The sequence below is a fragment of the Phocoena phocoena genome, chromosome 18 (genome assembly GCF_963924675.1).
Source record: "Phocoena phocoena chromosome 18, mPhoPho1.1, whole genome shotgun sequence".
Lineage (NCBI taxonomy): Eukaryota > Metazoa > Chordata > Mammalia > Artiodactyla > Phocoenidae > Phocoena > Phocoena phocoena.
In genome coordinates this window covers 16316240-16342690 of record NC_089236.1, presented here as the reverse complement: position 1 = coordinate 16342690, position 26451 = coordinate 16316240, and the positions used below count along the sequence as shown (strand labels likewise).

Below are 26451 nucleotides of genomic sequence, written 5' to 3'. Positions count from 1 at the left end.
AAAAAAGCTACTTAAATGAAACCTCAGTTGCAGTTTCAAGAAATTCAAAGAGCCAAGCCCATCTAGCCAAAAACTCATTCATACCAACCAGTCGACCCCATTTCTCACATTGTGCCAGGGTGCCTGGACTCTAACACAAACGCATTTACTATATTCTAGCTGATAAAGAACCTTTGCTCATTTCATTAACATTTATTTTAAATGTCCAGATGGCATACTAGATAGTAATGAAGTCACAGATTAGTAAAAGCTTCTCATGACCATCAACCATTCCTTATACACACAATTCTGATCTGGGCACTGCATTTCAGTTTGCTCAATGAGTTAGTGAGACAGGCTAGTTAGTATAGAGAAATTTGTTTCTTTTCTAAAAGATCCCACAGAAAAAGACCAACTGCTACAATCAATCAGATTCTGCACTGGTTTTAGGACAAGCGATGGCAGGTGAATGTTTCCGTTGATTTTTCTCCTCCTCTGGCCCTTGTCTGGCCCCCTTCACTGATGCTGCAAAGTATCTGTTCCTTACACTGAACACAGCCAACTCACAATTTCCTGTGTATGCCTTATTTACAAGATGGATGAAATGCTGCATATTCTGTACTCCACTGGTATTATTCTCTCACAACATTCATTTGCCATCCCCTTGTATGTGCATGAGAAATGCAAAACAATTTAAATATTAGTCTAAGCTCAAACAAAGAAGCCCCCTCAAAATACATGTCCATCACAATGATTATTTTAAGACTCCTGCCACAGCTCCCTTTCTAGTGCGTCCTGCAGTGGACTAGAACACACTTTTCCAAGGTGGTGGCGCCTGTATGGAAATGTGGGGTGGAAATAGGCACTGCACCTGCTCTCAGAACACCTGCATATGCCCGACTGGACCTCTTGTCAAGTGTGTGGCCTCAGATGACTTCACAGCTCACTCTAAAATGAGAGGGCTGGACTGAATGATTTCTAAAGTTTCTTCTCATTCTAAAGATTCTTACTTTCATTCTTTGTGTGATCAAGTACCATTTCACTGTGGAGAGTTGTTTAAAAATGATTGATGGCTAAATTACAAAAACCTGTCAATTCCTCTAACACTTGGATCACTCAGATTCCTATTTGCTAAGCTTATAATATCTTTGAAATTGTTGGCATACAACTATTATAGTTCTAACTTCTCATTTTCTTTGCAAATTCTAGCCAATAAGGCAAGATAATTGCATAACTGATATACTCAGTATACAGAATGCAGTCATGAGGCATGAGACATTTTTTATACACTGCCTTTTAAGGCCCATAGTACAAACTTCTGTCATTTAAAAGTGGCTCCTAAAATGCAGCCCAAGATTCAAGGGAAATCATCTCAGAAGCTTGCTGAACGCGCAGATTCCTGGGCTCCAGAATTTGCATTTTAACACGCACTGTGGCAATTCTTATACCACCGAAATTTTAGAAACACTGACTAAAGATTTCAACAGTAACTAGAAATTATTTTTGAAAATTAACTATTGAAAAAAATGGGGCACAGACCTGAATGTTAATCTGAGAGGGGTTATTTATTAGATAATTTACCAAATTTGAGGTTTTGAAAGTTGCATAAATTATTGTACCTTAAAATTTCCCAAACAAATCTCTTCCTAACTACACAGTAAGCAGCATACGAACGAGACTGTAAGTGAAGTCCATTCTTTAAAAATGTACTAAAATCTTTCAACTAAATGCATCAAAATGCAAATAAACAATCACATTTTTATGTCCTGGGATTAGGCCAGGATGGCGTTTATGTTTCTGAAGCAATCCACAAAGCCAAGATTGAGGTTTCAGAGGAAGGCACCAAGGCATCTGCAGCTACAGGTATGTTCCTAAGAGCACAGTGTCAGCAACACTCAGTCAGCTGCTTCCCCCTTATCTCCCTCTGTTAGATTTATCCAGTTCAACCTTCACACTTCTAAGCCTCCCCACTAAAAACCCAAGTCCAGATGTAGTAGAGCATTCTAAAAAAAGAAATGTTAACAAAGTTTTTGAAAACTGATGGGAGAAAAGAGATAGCCATTTTGAAAAGGATTTGTAGCACGACCCCATAAACAAGGAATAGAGTCATTTTGAAAATTACCTTCAGGAAGGAATTTATTCCATGGAATATTTTGAAAATAGGACACAGTGTTGGCTAAGTGGTATCTTTTCCCTTTAATTTTCCCATTTGCACCCCATCATAACACTAAACAATGCTATATCATTAGGATGCTTTTATTTCTCCAAAAATCAAGGCATATAAGTGACTTCGTATCCAATTTTAATAGTGACTTTCCTCAAATGAAGAGAAAGTACAACGGGATTCTATTCTTTATCTTTCCTGCAGCTCTGTTGTTACTGAAAAGGTCTCGGATTCCTATTTTTAAAGCAGATCGGCCATTCATCTTTTTCCTGAGAGAACCCAACACAGGTATTACAGTATTTTTTGATAGGAGTCACATAAATTAAATATTTATCAGCATCTCTCTAGCAACAAAGCCTCGTTTGTCCACCCTAACCTAAAACAAGCATTCCTTCTAGCTGGTTTCCATGGTGCTTCAGAAGCTTCTCAGTTGCTATGTCATGTATCCTGAGAAAGGGGAATATTTCATAACTACTGAGCAAACTAATAACCTCGGTGGCTTTTTTGCCTTCTGTTTCTCTCAGCTCATTTATAGTTGATGTAGGTCTTTAAAAATTCAGGTTTCTACTTCTGGGGAGACTTAAAGTCATGAAAGTAAAATAAATGATAAATCTTTTTTCCCCATTGTTGCCAAGCTTTCTTGGCCTTGGAGGATGAAAGAATTCCTTCAGGCCACTAGAGTGTCCAAGCAGTCCTCTGGCTCTCAGCACCCCTAGTATCCTAGGGAACGCACCTGCATTTCTATAGTTTTCCTGTTGATCTTTCTCAAGCTTGCTGAAGTTACACAAAAATCAAATGTTTGCCCTAGTACTTGTTAGGTCCCACCACACAACCTCATCTCAATCCAAAGAGGGGATGGTACAGGCAGAGCCTTAGCACATCAGAAGGACAAGCAGAAGTCCTTTAAGCATCAACAACAGTGAACAAAGTATTCAAATTATTCCTCTTAATGTCGCCCCACCCTCTCTGGCAATTACTTATCAGCCTAGGAAAGAAAAAGAGATTCTCAGTAAAGAGTTGTTGGCAAGTCTAAACAATGTGTCAAAAAGAAATAGGATGGAACAAGTCTAACAAAATCAAGCAAAAGTGGATCTACTTTAACTAAACATCAGGCATTATTTTTATTTATGGAGAGAAAAAAAGTCAAGTTAGAATAATGAAAATTACGCATAGGTTTTACACAAATTGTTAAGGAAATACTGTCAACATCATTTTATCTGAGAATCATTTGCATACTGCTGTAACTTGTGCTAGAAATCAAAGAGACACTTGCGACAAAAAGGATGAAGATAATCATTCACTAGGAAATCATCTATTCGGGGATTATTTGGGGAGAAAAAGTCCATCAACAAAATATATCCTCTTAGTATTTCACCATGATCATCCCAACCCCATATTTATTAGATGAAAATGTCACTTATCACTCAGAACAGGCAACAGAGAGCCCTCTCTTAGAAAGGATACAGGTCAAAAAATGAAAGATGAAAAAAAAAGACAGGTTCTACTCCCTCAAGAAACAAAGAAACAGGACTAAACTTGAACAGAAAGGTCACTGTCAAAAGCTCATAGCCAATAAAGGTTGATGACAGTTAAGAGAGAACAGTTTCTCTTTTGGAATTCAACTGCATAAAATGATGTAAAATCTTTGAACTACCTAGTAAAGGACACACCACTGTTTCCGTGCTAAGAGTTTCCAGAACGGCCGTAGTAAACAGAATGAAAATACAATCCAACACCAGTTCCATAATCCGCCGCACATCTAAATATAGTCCTTGTGAATTTATTTACCTCTCTTTCTGGGAGGTACTTGCTCATAACACACAAGGCAAAGTGGCTATTCTTCTGGTGACGGGGTATTGAAAGGACAAATGAGTCTCAGCCTTCAGTACACCAAATTGACAAAGCTTACTGATAAGGGTAAATAATGACTCAATCAGTTGACAAATGGGACACATACAAGAACATTACAAAAAATGATCTTAACCTGAAAATTAAACTGTTGGAGAACATCATTTGTCCAGCCTACAGTCAGTCATCCATCCATTGATCTAAAGGGGCTAAAAGACATGATATTCCCCTCAAATGTACTCCCCCTCCCCTTTGCTTACAAAAATTCTGCAGTATTTCACTAATTCAACTAATATGCCCAGTTTCTTAAAATGTAAAAAAACCTGCAAGAGATGAGATATTAAGCTTGAATTTTGATGGGCTTCAAAGCTTGTGACTAGGTTTTGGGATGAGGGCGTAGAGTATGGAGGCAGAGAGATTTAGGACGAAAAGAGGAGACAGAACAAACTGCTTCTTTCCAACTCCCTCGAGGGCTCATACCCCAAAATGTATTAAAGGTCAAGCAAGAGTCTAAAGGATTATTACCTCATGAGCAACCTGTGAAATGCAACTAAGAACTTTCTGATAAGGAAAGTGGCCAAATATTGGACTAGATTGAGTCCCTTTCCTAAATATTCTTGTTAAGTATTAACTTTTATCTGAATGACTTATAGTCCCCCTCCTGTTAATCTCAGAATCTAAACATATATAATTTAAAACCAGACAGTATATTCTGGATTTTGTGTATCTCTTGTTGAATTTAGCAATGTGACTGCAGCTAATTACCTTAACAATTCCATTTACTAAATGATATCCTGCTTAAAGGTATTTTGTAGAGGTGAAAAAATGTTTAAAGAATTGCATATGAAAATACTATTTAACACTACATTAAATGCTTTTTTTTCTTGACAGCATTTGTCTTCAGTATTGGGAGAGTTTCAAATCCCCTAAACTGAATTAACAGATTTCAAGCATGTTCTCTACTTTCATCGATGCTTTTCTTCATAAAAAGTTACAATTTCATTTTGCTATACCCTTGATTTTAAAAATGTTCTGCTAAAGTATAAAAAGATAAGGGTATGTGATTTTCAAATATTATGAACCTAAAAATACTTCAATTTTACCATAATTTTATAAATTTATTTCACCCTCTCTTAATCTAAATGTATTTTAGCCTTCTTTTCTACTGGTTATCCCAAAAGCACTACAAGGCACAGCAGTGATCTATGAATGGTAAGTGAGTCAGGTCACAGGGTCACGTCCTCAGTAAGGACACGTGAGGCCATGTTGGACTGAGGGCGGACAGTGAACAGTGTTCAGTTTTCCTTATCCTGGATAACTTAGGGAGAATGCAAAATGAGCAAAGTCATTTGAAACATGTTTCCTTTCCATTTAGCTTCTAAATAAAATGGAGAGTTGAAGTGTAATAGCAGAGCAGAACTAAGAGATCCCTGTTGAAACCCCAGTCTGTTGTGAGACTTCTGTAAGTATGGCATCAAGCTGCTAAATGCTAGACGTTTCAGAGTATGTGGTATACCCCAAACTTACAACTCCCTGACCGATAGCTTCACCTTAGTGCCATCCACAATCCTAGTGAGAAAGGAAAAGGGGTTGAAGGAAAGTAAGTAAGGAAACCAATAAAGTCCAAAGGCATCTGCTTTTAAAATAGCTTTAAAGAGTCTGCCTATCCGCCATAGATACCATCATTTCCATTATCTAGGCAGAAACGGAGCATGTTGGAGTGGCCAACAAAATCTAAGAACATAGAGTAAAAAGACAATGCAGATTATGTAACACGTAATTACAGTTAGGTTTAACAAATGTGAACTTCAAGTGGTGTATTTTTCCAATGCTAAAAAGCAAGGCCTTTAAAATTCCATTATCTTAAGATGGTTTTAAATGATTACTTTAAATGTGATTATTTCCTAAACCACACAAGAGTAAAATAGAGCATTTATTGATGGAATAACAAAAGTGCTTTTCTTAAATATTCTTCAAAATACATTTGTACAACTTACAATAATATATCCAAAATAACTGTATATACAAAACATTGCCTAGTTTTAATGTATGTGCTTTTTTCCCCAAAAATTACAAAGTAACTTCTTTTTTATTTTTTTGGCAAAGTTCAACCTTAACAGAGGTGACAATTTTAAAGGTTGGTTTAAGAAAATAGAACCTGAGGGAAATTGACACGCAAGAGTCAATGACAAGCAAGAGATCTGGAGGAATATTTTTAGTTTGTTAAATAAAAATGTTTTTTAGAGTGATACTTTTCACATTACAAAAATAAACCAAAATGAAGAAAAGGTCACTGTAAAATGATGGAAAAAGGATCTGTAGACTTGCTCTTAGTATTTCAAAAAGCCAACAATGCATGTCAAAAAATGAATGCAAGATCACAACAGTCTTGTATTTACTTTGTATTTGGAGAAGGTAGTGAAATAAGTGGCCACATTCTGTTTTCTTTTAATTGCTATTAATATGGTTGATCTGATTGGCTCTTCGATGAATTTCATCCAAGAAGTTCTCCAGTTGTTCTATTAGCATTCTTTTTTTAAACCTGTATAAAAAAATAAGTAATAGCACTCTCAATTTCTTTTTAACAAATAGTTATATATCAGTATACTTTTTTTTAAAGGAGAGAAACTGCCTTGGAAAGATTTTTCAAAGTGAGATGAAAATGAAAAATCAACAACTTTATGATATATAAAATCTCTTGGAAGATTAGCAAATTATTTTATCAGTAGAGTATTATAGTTTGTTCCTAAAACAAATAATCCAGGCCTAAGTACAATGGGAAAGAGGTTATTTCTTCCACAATCAAAAAGAAAAAGGGGGAAGAAAAAACCCTAATAAATACAAGGGTTATAAATATTCCAGCAATATGGGCTCCCAAAGCAATGACTCCAACAGCTTCTTATGCTCTTTGAACACTGAATGTTGAATGGAATGTGAATAAAATATGAATATAATTCCCCACAAAACAGAAGAAGAAATGAAATTTGGGCAATTGCATTTAAACTGTGGTGTTCTACTATTACAATTTGAAAACTAGCAAATCAAGGACAATTAGACATCTGTAGTATAGGATACAGCAAACAAAGTTCAAGTTTTAAATTTTTGCGGTAATAAATATAGTAGACTAAAATTGCTTTTGTCTGCCTAAGTATTAATACTGCTGATGCTTTTCAGAATATCCAAAAACACTGCCCACATCTATACCTACTTCCTCTCTACTCGTACACTAATATGACTACCGACCATAATACTACACAACTCTCTAAAAGGTGGCAGAAGTAGGGCTTCCCTGGTGGCGCAGTGGTTGAGAGTCTGCCTGCCGATGCAGGGGACGCGGGTTTGGGCCCCGGTCTGGGAGGATCCCACATGCCGCGGAGCGGCTAGGCCCGTGAGCCATGGCCGCTGGACCTGCGCGTCTGGAGCCTGTGCTCCGCAACGGGAGAGGCCACAGCAGTGAGAGGCCTGCGTAATGCAAAAAAAAAAAAAGGTGGCAGAAGTAGAATGCAGGCACCCGGAATATAGCTAAATCGATGATGAAGTTTGAGTTGGCAGAATGTTACATAAAGAGCAGAATGAGTTAAATACTCAATATCAATAATATAAAAAGTTATGGCCTTATCTTGAAACTTCAAAGTAACCTATGCTCTAGCCACTCATAGAAAAAAAAAATAGAATTAACAGCTTTATCTAAAAAAACCTTTACATGTAGGATGGAAGAAACTGGGGGACTAATTAAAGGGTGGGTATCTTGGAAGGTCAGATGAGACAAACGCTAAGTTTTCTTACATTACTAAAATTCTAAAAGTCTTGAAGAAGAAATAAAAATTTGCTTTTTTACTCACTGAACTCATACAACTATGCTTTCCAGTTAATTGCACTTCACAGTTACCATTTATAATCTTGATCCACATTCCTTGTACTAAAGTACATAATCCTGGGCTACTGAGGCAATCAGAATAAGGCCCATTTGTCCAGCTCTGGTCCCCTTAATTACATGTTTTCCCACATACAAGTGAACTGCATTCAAATATTGCCTTTCAAGATTACGTTTTATCACTAATATTAACTGTAGTTCAAATATACAAAGGAGAAAAATTAAAGACTATAACATATAAAGACACCAAAAAGCCACAGAGTAGGATAAACGAGAATTATGCAAGAATCTGTAATGTGTAGAGAGAAAGGGTCCATGATTTCTGAAGAATTTCTGTATAGCTATTTTTTAAGTGAACTTCTTTCAATAAACTGAAAAAAAGAGAGAAGTACTTATATACAAAGGGGTGTGTCATATACATGCATAACAACACAAGTATAAAACAGATACTGTTAAAATACCACCTATAGAAAACTGGGGACTCACTGTATCATATCATAATGTACAACAGATTATTTACCTTGATGCTTCTTTAATGACATTTTGTAAAAATATTAGTCTTGTTTGTAAACTGCCTTGCACATGCTTCAGTAAAGTGAAGATCCTTTCATATTCTTAAAACGAGAAGCAAAAAGAAAAATTAAGTGGCTTTAATTTGCATTCTTATTCAATATTTTTCTATTACAGTTTACTATATCAAGATATACTAAGACAAAACCAAAACTAGTCTACATAAAATTTTCACTGCTCATTAGAGATTTTATAATACACATATTTCATCATACATCAAAAAAGATAAAATAGCTTTTCAAACACTGCTTTTTTTTTTTTTGGTAAAAGTTCTCAATAGGGTATCAAATATAAAGCTTAGAAGGATGAGTAAACAGCTTTTTGGTAGTGCCACAGAAAATTAAGAAGTGGCCTTTACAAAAATCCATCCTTATGACAAATTCTAAATTACAGCTAACCTTGGGAGTGGATAAAATAGAGCGGGGGAGAAAAAAAAAGTTAAGAGTGCTGTCTCACAGGAATAAAGATGCAGATGTAGAGAATGGACTTGAGGACACTAGGAGTGGGAAGGGTAAGCCGGGACAAAGTGAGAGAGTAGCATTGACATATATACACTACCAAATGTAAAATAGCTAGCTAGTGGGAAGCAGCTGCATAGCACAGGGGAGATCAGCTCGGTGCTTTGTGACCACCTAGATGGGTGCGACAGGGAGGGTGGGAAAGAGACACAAGAGGGAGGGGATATGGGGATATATGTATACGTATAGCTGATTCACTTTGTTATAAAGCAGAAACTAACATACTATTGTAAAGCAATTATACTCCAATAAAGATGTTTTTAAAAATATATATATATATACACGTCGTAATTGGTGGGAAAAAAAAGGATGCTGCCTCAGTTTCAAGTTTTCACATAAAACTTTGCCAAGGACTATAAGCTCCTAAATGGCCAGTACTGAGTCTTACCCACTTCTGGACCACCCATGGGCCACCGCACCATCATAGCAGGTGATCTGCCAACATCTTTGGAATGAATGTCAATAATATTGAAACTTTATCTCACACAAAGTTCTTCTGTACTCATATAATAGATAGCTTTCATAATTTTAGTTTTTTGGCCTAAACACATCCCTGATCACTATTATAGTTTAAATCTTAAAAGTTAAGATGGTAGGTAGGTACTATGCCTAGAACCTTACAAATACGAAGTCATTTAATAGTCACTACATCTGTCTGGGTTTGCTGTTACCTTAAAATTCCAGTTGCTGGTTGACAGAATGCTCAAGACAATGGGTTCCTGTCATGGTAGGAACCATGTGTGTCTGTGAGTTCCTGCTCTGCTCTCAGTCCCTCCTACTTAACACACCTAACACAGTACTTTGGATATAGCAGCTATTCAGTAAGTGTTTGTTGGCTGAATAAAGAACCAAATCTTATATAGCTCATATGTTGTTTAAGAGTGATCTAAAATCAGATCTATGCTTTAGTTTATTTGACTTTTTTTTTTTTTTTGAGCACAAACAGAAATCAAATCTGATGTTTGTGTCTAATTATACATACTTCTTCCTGGCTTTCGGATCTCTTTCATTATTTGTGCTTTTAGTTCAGTGTTGACCTCTTCATGGCTTCTGCAATGCATCAATTTCTTCCCTTTGTTGAGTGAAGACGCTGGTAGATTCTCTTCAGGACATTGTTCTTTATCTCTTGGGTCCTCGTGATTTTCTAAAAATCCACCAACAGTGAGGTCATTAGTTCCTAAGTGGTCATGGCCGAGAGCCTCTGTATGATTGGTTGGTCGTTCCAGTAAATTGGCTGGAGAAGAAGATGCTGAAAATTCACTTTCCATAGCATTTGGTGTAATATCTGATGAAAGTTGGTCTGCAACATGATTTTCAACCACATCATCTATTGTCGAATCATTAGTGGCTTCTGAAACTAAAAATAAAAGTAAGAAAAAAAAATGATGAGAGCCAATTTCAAAGCACACAGTAAAGAAAACCTCAAAGAAACAATATTACAGCAAATCACAACTGATCTCCCTGACTGCTGCAAATTAACAATTTGATATGGTTTTTAAGCTTTGCCAAATATATGGTATATTTCAATGTGAAACATTCACAATATTTTAAAAACCTGTACAATATTTGCCCTTAGGAATAAAAATAAAAGCCAGTTTCAAACAACTTTTAGTTCTCTGCTTTATTCTATGGCAATTTTATTGAATAAGTAGGTTTTTAATGCTTTAGGGAAATATATGTGATCAAGATTATCATGGTTATCCTTTCATTAGAGAGTACTAGTTCACTCCAACTTACCTCTACCTTGTAAGTTATTACCGTTCAGAGACAAAAGTGAACACAGGGAGTTTACACTGATCAATATTCTGCAGCAACACACCACCAAACCTCCACAGCGCCCCCTTTTCTTATAACCATCCATATAGTCTTCATTACTTGAGCAGTGAAGAATAGCTGGTGCCCACTTTAGTTCACTAGACTACTAGACTTAAAAGCTTGCAAGCTTACTACTTAATATTAGATTATTGTACTTGCTCCTCACAGAAAGCAGCTAAATTCTAAGTTCTCTGATTGCTCACCAAACCACCAGGACACCAGCTGAATTCATCTCTTTACTGTTCAAAATGTAAACTCATCCCCACAAAAATTCCCTGAACTTCTGACTCCCTCCCTCCTAAATTCTATTCCATGATGTGCAAACTTTACTGAATATTCTCTAGAGTAACTCCTGCTTTAATCGAAACCCAACTCTCCTGCAAAGAAACTGCTGTCTGTCAAACACTCTCCGTGGACTTAAAATAAGGATGTGGGGCTTCCCTGCTGGCGCAGTGGTTAAGAATCCGCCTGCCGATGCAGGGGACACGGGTTCGAGCCCTGGTCCGGGAAGATCCCACATGCCACACAGCAACTAAGCCCGTGCACCACAACTACTGAGCCTGTGCTCTAGAGCCTGCGAGCCACAACTACTGAGCCTGTGCCCTAGAGCCCGCGAGCCACAAATACTGAAGCCCACGTGCCTAGAGCCTATGTTTCGAAACAAAGAGAAGCCACCGCAATGAGAAGCCCACGCACCGCAACGAAGAGTAGCCCCCACTCGCCGCAACTAGAGAAAGCCTGCGCGCAGCAACAAAGACCCAACACAGCCAAAAATAAAATAAAATAAATAAATGTATAAAAATAAATAAATAAATAAGGATGTGGAGTCACTAATCCCTTTACCTTCCAATGCCACTTCAAGAACATTTCTCCATGCACTCCTGAAAAATTCTTGCTCTTCTGAGATTTAATTATCCCACTCAACTCATCCTCTCTCTCCTCATCACTATCTTTACTGACCTCCAGAGCACACCCGTGGTCACGGATGTCTCTGGCACCTGGTTCACAGACTTCCTTCCACCCCATGTCCCTTGGGACATCGTTCTAGGTCCTTACTACTCAAAGTGTGGTTTGTGGACAAGCAGCATTAGTACCATCAGAGAGCTTGCTAGAAATGCTCATCTTGAGCCCTATCCCAAACAATGTATTAGAATCTGTAGTTTAACTAACCACTCCCCCGACCCCCGCCTGGCTTCACATACACCTTAAGGTTTGAGAAATGTTGTAGTATGTGACATCCATGTCTAAGGACATCACCTGCTAAGAACCTGGCCTCCCAATTCCTCAATTTCTCATCTCCAAGGAACTTTTCCACCCACCCATTTGCTTCTCGAGTGAAACACAAATTCAGGGATGGAGGCATGTGTAACCCTCGTCTTTGCAGTATTCCTACTATGGCTCTTGAACTCTGCCAGACTTTTCACTCCAGCAATTCCTCTACGTTCTCCCTCATATTAATCAGATTCCTTCTAGATATCCACTTTCTTATCTAACTTATATCCCAAAATGTATCACTTTTTAACAATGTCCTAAATTCTCTCATTCTATTGTCCTCCCATGACCCCTGCCAAGCAAAAATCCCAAATTTGATGATGCAGTCTATCTTCTTGCTGCAGACTCACATGTGGAATGATGAGCAGGCACTCCTGGAGAAATATGACACAGCTCTACAGAATGGTCACAGTCACCACCTGTACCTGGATCTTAGCACTGCCTAGCAGTCTTATTACAACCTTTTCTCCCTCTACCACAAAAAAAAAAATCATTCAAACCTTCTCCACTGTCTTAACATCTCTGACTTTCCCAGTGTCTCTTTCCTCTCAGCAGTACACATCACCTCCAACTTCACAGAGGAAAGCAAAAGCAGAAAGAAGGTGAACTTCCTCGACTTCCCACCATTAAACTTGTGCCCACCACACCCATTCGGCTTTAATGGAAGAAGCATTCTTCATGTGGGCTCTGGACCATTCATTCCCTTTTGCCTTCTCAGTGATTTTGTGATTATACTCTGTCTCACCTTCATTTTCAGCTGTTCCCTCTCTATTGGCTCCATCACACCAGCATTTAAATATATTCAACTCTGTCATCTTAAAGACCTACAGAACTATTCCAATCCTCTCAAATGATTTGTTTAAGAAGTATTTGAGACCACCAACCACTCAATTCTCTTTCCATTTAGCTTCCATAACACTAAATTATTCCCTATTTTCTCCTCTTTCTTGGATTCTTCCTTTCTTCTCAATCTCCTTTTCCGAACCTTATTTCTCCTCTTAACTTTGGTACTTTCAAAGTTCTGCTCTAGGCTTTTTCTTCTGTTTCCCTTGGTTACTCCAATGGGGCTTAAGGCTGCCTCCCATACCTATCTCTCTAGCCCAGTCCTCTTCTCATAAGTTCCAAACTCAATGACCCATCTTCTAACTTAGGAAATCCACTTGGCTATCTAACAGACACTTCTAAACTAAACTCATTCAACCTCTCTTCTTCCACTCCACCCTTGACACACTGAAATACCCCGGGTCTCTCAATTCCTCCCTTGCCCTGTCTCCATCATCCAGCCAGTCATCACCAAGTCCTTTGCTGATATATCCAAGTATTTCTCCAATACAGGTTCTTCTCACAACCACACTCCCAGGTAACCATTAGCTCTTCCCTGTGTTTCCTAACTGGTTTCTGTGCAACTGTAACAATTATTTAACAACATCAAATACCCAGTCACTGTGCACAATCTCCAATTACCTTATATAGTTTCTGTTTGTGAAAAGTTTGATTTTCTTTGATTCAGAGTCCAAATCAGACCTGGACATTGCAATTAATTTACATGTCTCTTAACTATCTTTTAATCTATAAAAATCCTTCTGTACCTCTTTTTTTCTATGCATTTTTTTTTTCTGGAAAAATACACACATACACCAGATTCTTTGTCCTATAGAATTTCCCACAATCTGGATTTTTCTAATTTTATCCCTGTTTTGTTATTTAACATGTTTCTCTGTCCCTTATATTTCCTAAAAATTGGTAGTTAGACAGAGAGGCTTGGTCAGATTGATGTTCAGTATTTTTTTTTTGGTGGGGGGAGGGCAGGACTACCTCAAAAGTAGTACTGTGTAATTCCATCAGGAGGTATCATACTTGGTTTCTCTCCAGTTAAGATGTCATTAGCCATGAATGATCACTACCTATAATTAATGAATCCATTAATTAAGGGTTCCCTACATCAATTCTCATTCTTCCCTAATAATATTCCACACAGTAAAGTCAGCCTGGTCTTTATAAAATGCTAATCAGATCAGATCACTACCTCTTTAAAACCTTTCAATGGATTCTCATTGTCCTTCGAATAAAGTCTAAAATCTTTATAATGGCTTCCAAGACCCTCTATGATCTAGACTCTGCATGTATATCTTTCAGTTCTCACTTTGCCTCATTCCCAACAACCCTTGCTATAACCAGCATTCTTTCAGTTCCCTTAACGCCCTGCTCTTTACTGTATGCCTCTGCACATACTCTTCTTAGACTACTACTGAGGCATAGGCAAATGCATAGCTTTAGTTTACTAATTCCCATTCATCCTTCAAGTACTGGCATAAACAGAACTTCCTCAGTAAAGTGCCTTGACCCCACGGACTAAGTTAAATCCTCTTGCCAAATACTTCCACAACACGCTTGACTTCCCTTTTGTAACATTCATCACACTTCTAATGAAATGTTCAATGACTTTCTTTCCTCACTCATTATAAATAAAGGCAGAGATCACTATTGTCTTGTTCACTGCTATACCTCAGTGCCTAGCACTGTCTAAATTAGCATATCATTTAAGAATTAGTTGTTGAATTAAACTGAAATTGAAAACCATCGTTCTGTGGGTGTTGATAATGCCCCTTTAAAAACTGTTATTTTTAAATACTTAAGATTTGCAAATGATATTTCAAATCATGATAGCTATTAAGCATAATGAATATATGAAATGTTCAATACATGTTCATTAAAAAGACATAAAAATGATTACATGCTAATTTAGAGTAAACAAATATCTTCTCTAGACACTCCTGGACCTTATCAATTTTTTCTGTATTACAAAAATCTTTCCCATGAAGAACCGAAGAGCAGCAAATAACATTTAAAGAAAAACTCTTACTTTTATGAAGAGGAAGGGGTTTAAGAAGATCTGGCTGTGCTTGAGTCATAGGTACAGGTGGTCCTTTTCCTCCAATATGATTGTTCACAACTGGATTCTGTTGTCTGCCTCTTAGTAGTGGAGACATACAGCGACGTCTCTTAGGGATGCCTTGCATATTTGGTTCTCCAGGTCGTTTATGTTTATTTTGAGGTCCAGCCACAAATTCATCTGCCTCATCTATCATCATACCCTATGACAAAAAAGAATACAATTTCCCTAGCTTTACATACAGTTTTTAATCGCACAACTAATTCCAATACCCAGTAAAATAACTATATTTTAACTGTTGACATTTATTAGGTATTCTACCAAGAAAATAGCTTCAGCTTTCTTTAGTTAAATTAAGAACTGCTCCTCTCCACAGTGCCTAGCGCAAATAAATTATATAATGGAACATTTCAAATTTACCTTTTTATCCAGCTTAAAGGGGTTGCCAAATGTATGCAACCTTCGAGGCTGATCAGGATCAAGTTCTCTTAGTGGAGAAGGTACTTGCTTGAGGTATTCCTGGTAATTCCCCATTTGTGCTATAGGAACACTGTGCACTTGATCTTTTCAAACAGAATAGAGCAAAAACAAAAGTTAACCTCACTGAAACTACCTTCCAACTAGTTATCAAATAATGTCTTCTTATGTATGAATGCTGTCTGGTTTATTCTAGTCAATCTTTCCTTAACACATATTCTAAATTATTTTGTCACCATTATAAATATTGTGACATAAAATCTTGAGATTTTTTTAAAATAAAATTTTAAATACTTGATTTTATCTTCTAAACAAAGCAAAAATATTGCAGTTAATTTCAGTGTATAGAATAAGCATATATGTAACCTTTCTATGAAAAGGAAATGTCTCTTCTACTCTATTCCAAATAAGCAGAATTTAATTAAAGCAGAATTTACAGAAAAGAGATATCACATAGATGACCCTTTTTATATAAAACTATAGTTGAAATGCTTACACGAGAGTTGGCAAAGGGTTAAGTTCTCATCTGACTTGATTTGTAGTAGCTGCCATGGGTACAGTTGAAGGAAATACCAGAATATGATATATATTGGCCATCCAGAGTTAAACTAGTTAAACTACCAGATACTAGTAGATCACAAGAAAATGATTTGTTTGCGCATATGCCTGTATATGTGAATGTATGAAGAAAGCTAAAAAGGAAACTAAGCTGCTAACAAAGGTCGTTACCTCTGGGGAATAGAATTTGGGGCAACAGTGATGGTAGGAAGAGTGTAGAGAATCAGGGATGACTCACTTTTTACTTCATTCAACGAGAATGTACTACTACTGTTATAATTCTTTAAAAGTTACAATAACACTCTATTTATTTCCAATATAAAGAAATAAGTTTACTGAAGAAATACCAACATTAAAACCATGATCTAACCTTCATCCTGTCCTTTAAGAAATCTGCGGGTGCTCTTCAAAAGATTAGATCTCATTCTTGTTAAGTGATCCAAAAGATTCCGTCTTGGTATGTCATACGCATTTCTAAATGTCTGTGGCTTCAAATCCTGTTAAAAAAGATTTAAAGACAAGATTTATTTTCAAACATAGAATTAAGAGACTGAAATCTCTAGCCTGCAGCATAGCTTTGAAAATAAGATACACAAGTTAACTAACTAGCTTAAAAAAATAAAGAGATATGATGCAATCTTACTGTACTGTTTTAATAACCAAAAGATAAAAATTTGGTAGTGAGGCTCAACCAAATAATCTCAAACTCATATCTGTCCAAGATTTTATTACATATTCTGGCTAAGAGAAGTAAATAAAAGCTTTGACATATAATTTACATACCATAAAACTATCCATTTTATGTAAACAGTTTAATGAGTGTTCATAAATGTATAGTTGTGAAACCACCACTACGATCCAGTTTTAGAATATCTCCATCATCCCAGAAAGTTCCTTGTGCCCATTTGTAGTCAATCTCTATTGCTATCCCCAAGCAACCACTAATCTACTTTCCTTCTCTCTACATTCCATTTTATAGACGGAATCTTGCAATATGCAATCTTTTCTATCTGGCTTCTTTCACTGAGCATGTTTTTGAGATTCAACCATGTTGTTCGTGTATTGGTGTCGATTCCTTTTTACTGTCTTTTCCTTTTTACATGGATATGCCATATCTCTATCCATTCACCAGTTGATGAACACTTGGTCCATTTTCAGTTTGGGGCTGTTACTAATGCTGCTATGAACATCTGCATACAAAGCCTTTATATACACATATTTTCATTTATCTCGGTAGATACCTACAAGCAGAACTGTTGGTATATAGCAATATTTACCTTTCCTAAGAAACTGCAAACTATTTTCCATCAATAATGTATAAGAATTCCAGTTGTTCTACAACCTTACCAACACTTCATATTTTTCAGTCTTAAATTTTAGCCATTCTAGTGGGCATAAAGTGGGATCTCATTATGGTTTTAATTTGCATTTCCACAGTGGCTAATAATATTGAACATCTTTTTATGTGCCTGTTCAAGTTTGTATATGAGCTGTCTGTTCAAATATTTAGTCTATTTTTTTTATTGGATGTTTGTCTTTTTATTACTGAGTTCTATGAGTTCTTTATATATTTTGAAACAAGTTCTTTATTCAATACACGCTTTTCTCCCAGGCTATAGCTTGCCTGGGAGAAGCATCAAAGTTTCTTCTGAAGACAAAAATTTCAATTTTAATGAAGTTCTATTTATCAAGTTTGTGTGTGTGCGTGCTTTGTGTGTTGTATTTTAGAAATCTTCATTGATCCATAATCCAACATCTTAAAGATTTCTTCCTGTTCTGTTGTAGAAGTTTATAGTTTCAGTTCTTACATGTATGACTATGATCACTTCAAGTAATGTGAGGTAAGGGTCAAGTTCATTATTTTGCATATGGATAGCCAATTGTTCCCAAGCTATTTGTTGAAAACACTGTCTCCTAACCCACTCAATTATTTTGGCACCTTTGTTAAAAATTAATTGACTCTACGTGTGAGGGCCTACTTCTGTTCTACTGATCTATATATTTTTCCTTATGCCAACAACACAACATGTTGATCGCTGTAGCTTTACAGTAACTTTTAAAATTAGATAGTGCAAAGCTTCCAGCTTTATTCTTTTCCAAAATTGTTTTAGCTACTCTAGGACCTTTACACTTCCATATAAGTTTTAGAATCAGCCTGTTTCTACAAAAAAGACTACTGGGATGAAGATCTTTTTAATGAGTATTCACAAAGCACTTCAGGATCATGCTGTGTACCCAAGGTCAGCAGTATAAAAGTACCAAACTACAGTGAACTCTACCATTAGCTATGTAACTTTAGGCAATCTCTAAGCCTGTTTTCTCGTCTATAAAATGAACGGGATGGTTTGCTCTTTGCAGTCCATCCATTCATCCACTCACCATGTACAGTGTTTAACTCTAAAATCTAATGATTCAATAATAATATAATTGATCATTATTCTGCGGAGGTACAGAAGTTCGGACAAACTAAGTATCAGTTAACAGAAAATTTGCCATATTCAACGATATAACAGACTATAACTATATCAGTACTAAATTCTCATAACCATTACCTTATTGAGCAAAGCAACTTGGAACCCAGTGTATTCTTTCATATTAAGGTCTAGCAGTCTGTGAGGAACATCCTCTGAAATTCCCTGGAGCAGCTGTTGAAAATCTTTCCTATAAGCCATTGATAAACCATGTGATCTGCTTCGGACTTTAATTCCAGTTTCCTGTACTACTTTTTTGCCTACAGAACCGATGACTCGATCAGATTCTATTTTCGCCTAAAGCAAAAAAAAAAAAGTTGTCTTGACATAATCTGAAGTGGAAATTAAATGCTAATCGTTTTGGTCTTCCATAAATTAAGTATTTATTATATTTAAAAAGTACATAAGAAATTTAAAAACTCTACTTAAGTAGAGAAGTTTATGTCAAGTCCTTGGTAAACTGAACATAGTTTAAACAATCATGTCTTATGATTTTAAATCATCACAATTCTTAACGTTTTACAGCAGGGTTCACAAACACAACTTCAATTTATTTTATTTATTAAATACCCACTACACCTAAACCATGAAATGTAAATGTACCCTAAATAAAAAAATATATTTCCAATTCAGAGGTGAAATAAAATTAGAAAAAAAAAATCTCAACAATATTTACTTAAAGACATTATTACTAGCACATAACTAAATGTTCATAGATACGGCAAACACTGATGGAGTTTTTCACTGGAAAGCAAATAGCAATATTTTGACTCTTTCCAACCTACATTTCAATTAGCACTTGAAGTAGAGATGGCAGGAGTACTGGAAAAATTGTGTTTTATACAATTTTAATAACTTGGCAGTCAAAGTGTACACTGCTTGACTACTATAGTATCTATTAATGTGATGTATGCCCAAAATGACAAAATTCAGTATTTTTACAAATATTTCAAAAGAAACTCCCATTTTGAAAGAAGAAGCTATAGGTTTAAAACATAAAGCAAAAGAAACTGACTTTTTTGTCTAAGAAAAACAACTTTCTAACATAAATTTCCCAAAAGAAAACAAAGAATGTTCACATACAGGAAAGCTAGGACCACATTAATAAAGCCATTTTCACAAACTAGGAATTACTGCTTGAAACTATCATTTCAAAACATAGCATACCATTTACTTGAGACAGAATTATGTTAATATATGATATACATGGTTTTAAAATGTAATACATTAATATGATGGAATTCTATGAGAATCATCAAGAACTAACATCTGGCCTATTGACCACCTTAGCCAAAACCATTCAAAATACTTAATGGCTCTATTTCTTAACATTACCTGCTGACTCAATTTTTTGAGGTATGAAATGACACTGTAACTAAGTCCATATTCCATACTGTCTGCAATTAGGTTAGGTGCTCCCATCATTCTAACAGCTTTCTTCAAAGGCTATAGGGAAAAAGAAAATACCACTCAATCCTGAGCTTGTCAAAAACTTATAGCTATATGTATTGTCAATTTTGAAAATTTCACCTCCCAAAATGTCTCCTTTTCTTCAGTAAGAGTCACATAATCATATTTGTACTTCATTAAAATGTTTGTCAGTGGTATGAAAGGCAGTTTGAAATACTAAACAAGGATGAGAGGCTATAATAACAACACCCAGAGCAAGAAAGGGTGAAGTCCTGGACTTCTTAGCACCATTGGAGACACTAGGTTTGGAAGAAGAGGGCAGGAGACACATTGCAGAGGTTGATTTGATAGAACTTGGGTGGTAAGTAGAAAGAGGAGTCAAGGAAAATAGAAGATTTCTACCTTGGGTAACTGGAAGGGTTGTGGCTCAACCCCTTACTAGCTTTGTGACCCCGTACCAGGTAATATAACCCCTCTGTGCCTTAAGTTTCTCATTTGTAAAATGATAATAGTAGTATCTACCTCATAGGGTTGTCATGGGATTAAATGAATTAATACATGTAAATACATCTGGCACACAGTAAGCATTCAGTAGGTATTAATCATTACTACTATTATCATTAGCTGAGCTGAAAAAACAGAAACAAGCTCTGAAGGAAAAACGAGGAGGCAAAAATCATCTAATATTTACTATGGATGTGATACAGTGATTTTCAATTGTAAGGACTAATTGAGAGCCACATTGTGCAAGGAAAAATATTACTAGCAGGACTGTCTAGCCCATGTGAATGGGACAGAGTCAGAAAAAGGATGATAACCACCCAATGACATATTAGAAAATGTATAAAAGCACTGGTGTCAAACTGGAATCAAATCCCAGATCTGATATTTAATATTCATGTGGCTTTGGCTAAATCCTCCCAGTTGCTATGAAACATAGGAGTCAAACATATGCAAGTTCACATTCAAGTGTTTCTTCCTTTTCCCTCTCTTACATAGCAGGCACTATGTGCTAGACACACACAACTTTTCTCTTACAACTATAACATATGATTTTCAAAGCTCAAGAAATTAGTGTTCTTATTAGGGACCATTTAGAAAGATTAGTTCCAGTCAAATACTGTAACATTCCTGCAGTAAAAGCAGAAGTAATGTTTTAAAGTGCTTTTAGTGTAGGCCTTTTTGTTAAGAAGCTACTTTTCACAAAATAAATAAAGTAATATATTTAATAATATATGCATTATTGGTCCTATCTATTATGATACACTAGGTTTTAAGCAATATTTCTGGAGGTTTAGGGAATAATGCAACACAAACCTTTTTTTGTACCCTTAAAGGGAAATAATTATAAAACTGCAATTTAAAAAGCTAGTATAACAACTGAGGTTAAAAGCTTAAATTCTAAAGCCAGGCCTGCCTGGGATTGAATTCCTGACCCCCAAATATTAGCTATGTAGCCTTGGATGAATTATTTAATCTTTTAGTGCCTCAGTTTCCTCATCTGTGATATAAGAACAGTGGTTTCTGCCTCATAGGGTTACCATAGAAATTAAATGAGGTTAATACATGTAAAGTGCTTAGGATAGAACCAGGCCTGGGTAAGCATTATATATATATATTCTCATTATCATCATCATCATCATTATTCTGCAAATCACTGAAACATTTCTTTCCCATTACATTTATATGGGTCATTTGTACACTCAATTTTCATGACATTTATTCTATAACAGCAATAAATAAGTTTTAATACCTATAGTAAACTATAAGCATAATATAAAATTTTATAACAAGTTCTATTTTTAACAATAATATTCTTACCCCAAGATAGTAGGGAGGCATTGTCTTCAAATAACTTTCAAATGACTGTCTCCATTTCAATGTTGGTTTTGCCTTATGTACTTTAAACAAGTCATCTATAAATTTATAATGTGAACAAACTATCATCATTCATTGTTTTCACACATGAAAATCAAGTCAAATAAGTTTCATTTTTAAAGTCTGCTTTCTTACTTATATAAGAGAGAGGAACATCTGACCTATATTTTTAACAAAATTAAAGGTGGTTAAAATTTTTGATTCTGGCATTTTTGAGTAGTAATACCACTTTAAAAATAAAAAGGTGCCAATTATGGTCTAAAATTAAATGTAATAATAAAGGTAGAATCAGAAAATACACAAGGAAAATCTATATATGAAACAGATTTGAAGACAGAAACAAAGTATGCATAATGTTTTCTATAAAATATACCTATTAATATTTTGTCTGTAATCTTTAAATCTGATGCAGTTCCATGAAGGGAAAGATGTCTTCTCCAACAGTACCCCTCAAAAAATTATAGTCAAATGGTCCCCAGAAACCAACTTTAGGCTTATCATATTATTTTAGAACAAATTCATCATTTAAAAATATTTGCCAAATGAAAATTAAAAGTACAGATAAATCCTTAGAAAATACTCAGATCTTATAAATATGATATGCTTCTACAAAATGTCTAATTATTTACCGAATACAAAGCCTGCATTACTAATTCTAACTAAGTAAGAAATCTAATTGCAAAAAACTTAGAGAATACTTAATTTAGAAACTTAAAATATAATATCTTCAATAGTTTGCAGAATCAAAGGTAGTTTGACACTGACTTCCAATTTACCAGAAACATGCACGGGTTGCTATAACACAACCTTATACAGCTTCAGTATTTTAGAGTATTAAAAAAAAAAAAAATCTTCATTAATTTCCAGAAGACAAGAAGACTTAGAAACGGAGGGATGTTCCCAAAGTTTGTTTTTAGGAAAAATTTGTATGTATGCTAAGCCACAGAGAATGTGATGAGAATAACTTACCTAAAAGGGGAAGGAGGACTGGGTAATTGTAAGGCATCACAAATAAGTTGACACAGTTCAGTGCTGTACTGGCTTTCAAGTAACCAAAGGGATGGCCAAGTTCACTATATTTTGCACTATTGCTTACATATACCTGTTAAAAAGGAGTAGTTAAAACTTCACATTTAATAACCTTTACAGAATGTTATATAAACCACGGATTCAATTTAACTTTTTAAGAAACATCAAATTAAATTTTTAGAGATTCTCATACTGAGTGAAGTAAGTCAGACAGAAAGACAAGTATCATATGATATTGCTTATATGCAGAATCTAAAAAAAGGCTACAAATGAACTTATCTACAAAACAGAAACAGAGTTACAGGTGTAAAAAATAAAACTTATGGTGTGGGGAGTGGGGAGGGATAAACTGGGAGACTGGGATTGACACATACACACTGCTATATATAAAACAGATAACTAATAAGGACCTGCTGTATAGCAAAGGGAACTCTACTCAGTATTCTGTAATGGCGTATATGGGAAAAGAATCTAAAAAAGAGTGGATAGGGCTTCCCTGGTGGTGCAGTGGTTAGGAGTCCACCTGCCAATGCAGGGGACACGGGTTCAAGCCCTGGTCGGGGAAGATCCCACATGCTGCGGAGCAACTGAGCCCATGCGCCACAGCTACTGAGCATGTGCTCTGGAGCCCGCGAGCCACAACTAATGAGCCCGTGTGCCACAACTACTGAAGCCCACATGCCTAGAGCCCGTGCTCCACAACAAGAGAAGCCACCGCAATGAGAAGCCCATGCACAGCAACGAAGAGTAGCCCCTACTAACTGCAACTAGAGAAAACCTGTGCGCAGCAACAAAGAAAAAAAAAGAGTGGATATATGTATATGTATAACTGATTCACTTTGCTGTACACCTGAAACTAACACAACATTGTAAATCAATTATACTCTCAATAAAAATTAAATAAATAAAATTTTAAACTGCTATAGTCGTTCAGCTCACCTGCCAACAGGTTTGAGGAGATTTTCTTTCCAGGATAAATTGAGTCAGCGGTGAAGGTTCCAACTCATATTTGTCAAAAGGCAATTTGTCAATAACCATCGGTTCACAGTCTGTACAGGAAAACTTCACTACAGGATGAGATGTACGAGGTGGCTAGAGGGGAAAGTCTTATTATTACTCTTTCACAAAGTACCAGAAACAAACTCCTTTTTAGTATCCCTCACTACCAAAGTTTACTCAGTTTCTCAGTTTTGCTAGTGAGAATTTAATTTACTACCAAAAGCACCACTAAGCTGAAAGAAAATACTTTAAAATGTAATGCTTAAATTATATAATATTCACAAGAAAAAAAGACACTTCAAAATCTATACAGAATTAAAATTTTTGTTAAGTCTTAAAATCAGATTTATCAGAAAAATTAAATGCAAAATTTTGGAATTAAATAAGTGCTCATTAATTTTTATATATAAGAAACAACTAATTTAATAGAAACCTTCCTAAGTCCTCAGTTGTAGCAATTTAACTACTTGGCTTCGAAATTGATGACACACATTGATCAGTACAAATTTTTGAATATACAATATATTAGGGCATATATATATTTATACTTGTAAATTATTAATTTATAGGTACATAATAAAATATATACCAAAATAATATTAAAAATAGAAAAGAGTAAACATACATAGAAGTTCTAATGCTTCCCTTCCCTATTCCAGCAGACTATATTGGTTACCCCTGTGTTAAATACACCCTACTTTGGAGGCCCTGTTGTAGAGCCACAAAAACCACAATACTTTAAAGGAAAAAAAAAAAAGCAAGTTACTCTATTTCCCCCTTAACAGTCTCCTTCCTAAAAATCTCACCAAGTGAAGACTGGTGAAGAAAATATGAGCTATGAAGAAATAATGTGGAATTTCATAGCTATAAAGGACTCCTTTTGGCCTCAGTTACTATCTACATACACTGGTGGCTCCCAAATCTACTGTATAGGGACCAGATTTCTCTCATTTCTCTTATGTATCCAACTACCTACTGTACATAACCTGAATTTTCTATAGGTCCCTCAAATTCATTATTATTCATTATTTCACCCCCAAACCACAAAACCTGTTCTAAAAAACCTAGATGTTAGCCTTAATATTGCCCTCTTATCCTCCATACTTAACTGTCACAAAGAATTAGATTAAATGATACCACAAATTCTAAGCCACTTAGCAGAATACATAAACATGGCAGATGCTCACTATTTTAGTTACTGCCCTCTGTCAATGCTAAATTCTCATCTCTCTAAAAATTTACCTTCTATTTCTTACCACTCTAATTCATGCCTTCATCATTTCTCAGACTAGATTAGTACAACTGTTCATTTTTAATTAGTCTCCCTAATTAGTCAGCCCCCTCCAATCAATCCCATGGCCATGGAAGATAAATATAATCATGTAATTTTCCTAACTCAAATGATTGGGTAAAAATAGCAGCCAACCACCTAAAATTAGGGCCAGATTCTTTTCTTTTAATATTGTTTTACAAAGAGCCTTGACAATACAGTCCCCATCTGCCTTTTAACCACCACACCATGTATACCCTGTGCTCCAGCCATACCAAAACGACTTGCAGTTGCCCAAACAAATCATTATCTTTCATGCCCCGGTGTTTCATGTTATCACAAGCTGCTTTACTATTTTCCCCCTTGCATAATGCAAACAAACCAAGTTTTGAAGACTGAACTGGCAAGGCAAGTACCAACCTCTAAGAAACTTCTTCCCTGACACAGTCTCACCATGTACCCCAAACACATACCAGGCAGTTAGGCACCACCTCCTCTGGGCTCTGCTCTGCCCCCTATGACAGCACACTGTACTCTATTATGTTTATATGACTGACCTTCCTATGGAATGGTAAGGTTCCAGAGGGGAAGTACTGTTTTGCTCCTGTGCCTAGCATGTACCTGACATACAGCGTAATTAATGGGTCTGTGAAACTCATCTATTTTTTTGGATGACAATATTGAGATCCAAAAAGAAAAGGGGGGGCATTTATTATTTCATTTAATCCCCAAAATAATCCTATGAGATAGGAGTTACTATCTCTAACAGATGGGAAATTGAGCTTAGAGAATATAATTAACCAAAGATATATGGCTAATAACTGGTAGAGCCATGATTCAAATTCAGAACCAGTCTCTAATAAATCACATTTAATTTCAGTATCAATACTTCTTATATGAAATACTATTATTTATATAAATTTCATTTCCCCTCAAATATCCTTCAGTTACTAAATTTTGCCAGTTCTTTCTAATATTCTCTCTCTTTTTTTTTTAATCATTCTCTCTTCCATCATCTTAATTAAAACTCTTATATTAAGTGAACCAAAGCAATAGCCCTCTAGGTAAATAGCTTACCTTCCAGTTCATGTAACAACCACCAGATTAATTTTCCTAAAGGAACACTCTGTTAAAAATGTCTTCAGTTCTATGAACGCTATTAAGGAAAGCTCAAATTCCTTAACCTTGCATGTAAAGTCATAAGCAATTTGGTTTATTTAATAGTACTCTCAATGTCCTACATACATATTATGACCCACCTATCCTCACAGTTACTTTCCATTCCTCTAAATGCACCTTGTTCTTTTTTACTTCCATACTTTTTTCTCACACAGTTTCCTCCTCCAACTGAAATCCTACCGACACTTCAAAATCCTCTATGGCATGTAACAATTTGTAATAGACCACTAGAGCAATATTAATAGAT

General features: G+C 35.7%; 2 protein-coding genes across 2 annotated transcripts in view; one reads left to right on the top strand and one right to left on the bottom strand.

Annotated features, from left to right (window-relative positions):
- The window catches only part of SERPINE3 (serpin family E member 3), a 30353-nt gene extending 25427 nt beyond the window's left edge, over positions 1 to 4926 (top strand). The window contains exons 6-8 of the mRNA XM_065896294.1: positions 1756 to 1842; positions 2348 to 2431; positions 4883 to 4926. Coding sequence (XP_065752366.1) covers positions 1756 to 1842; positions 2348 to 2431; positions 4883 to 4926 — 215 coding nt within the window. The remainder of the gene's footprint in view (positions 1 to 1755; positions 1843 to 2347; positions 2432 to 4882) is intronic.
- Positions 4927 to 6439: 1513 nt separating this feature from the next.
- The window catches only part of INTS6 (integrator complex subunit 6), an 88124-nt gene continuing 68112 nt past the window's right edge, over positions 6440 to 26451 (bottom strand). Inside the window, exons 8-18 of the mRNA XM_065895890.1 lie at positions 23696 to 23848; positions 22697 to 22829; positions 21671 to 21765; positions 19775 to 19885; positions 18521 to 18736; positions 16339 to 16465; positions 15354 to 15496; positions 14904 to 15135; positions 9936 to 10310; positions 8386 to 8479; positions 6440 to 6533 (exon numbers count right to left, since the gene is read on the bottom strand). Coding sequence (XP_065751962.1) covers positions 6440 to 6533; positions 8386 to 8479; positions 9936 to 10310; positions 14904 to 15135; positions 15354 to 15496; positions 16339 to 16465; positions 18521 to 18736; positions 19775 to 19885; positions 21671 to 21765; positions 22697 to 22829; positions 23696 to 23848 — 1773 coding nt within the window. The remainder of the gene's footprint in view (positions 6534 to 8385; positions 8480 to 9935; positions 10311 to 14903; positions 15136 to 15353; positions 15497 to 16338; positions 16466 to 18520; positions 18737 to 19774; positions 19886 to 21670; positions 21766 to 22696; positions 22830 to 23695; positions 23849 to 26451) is intronic.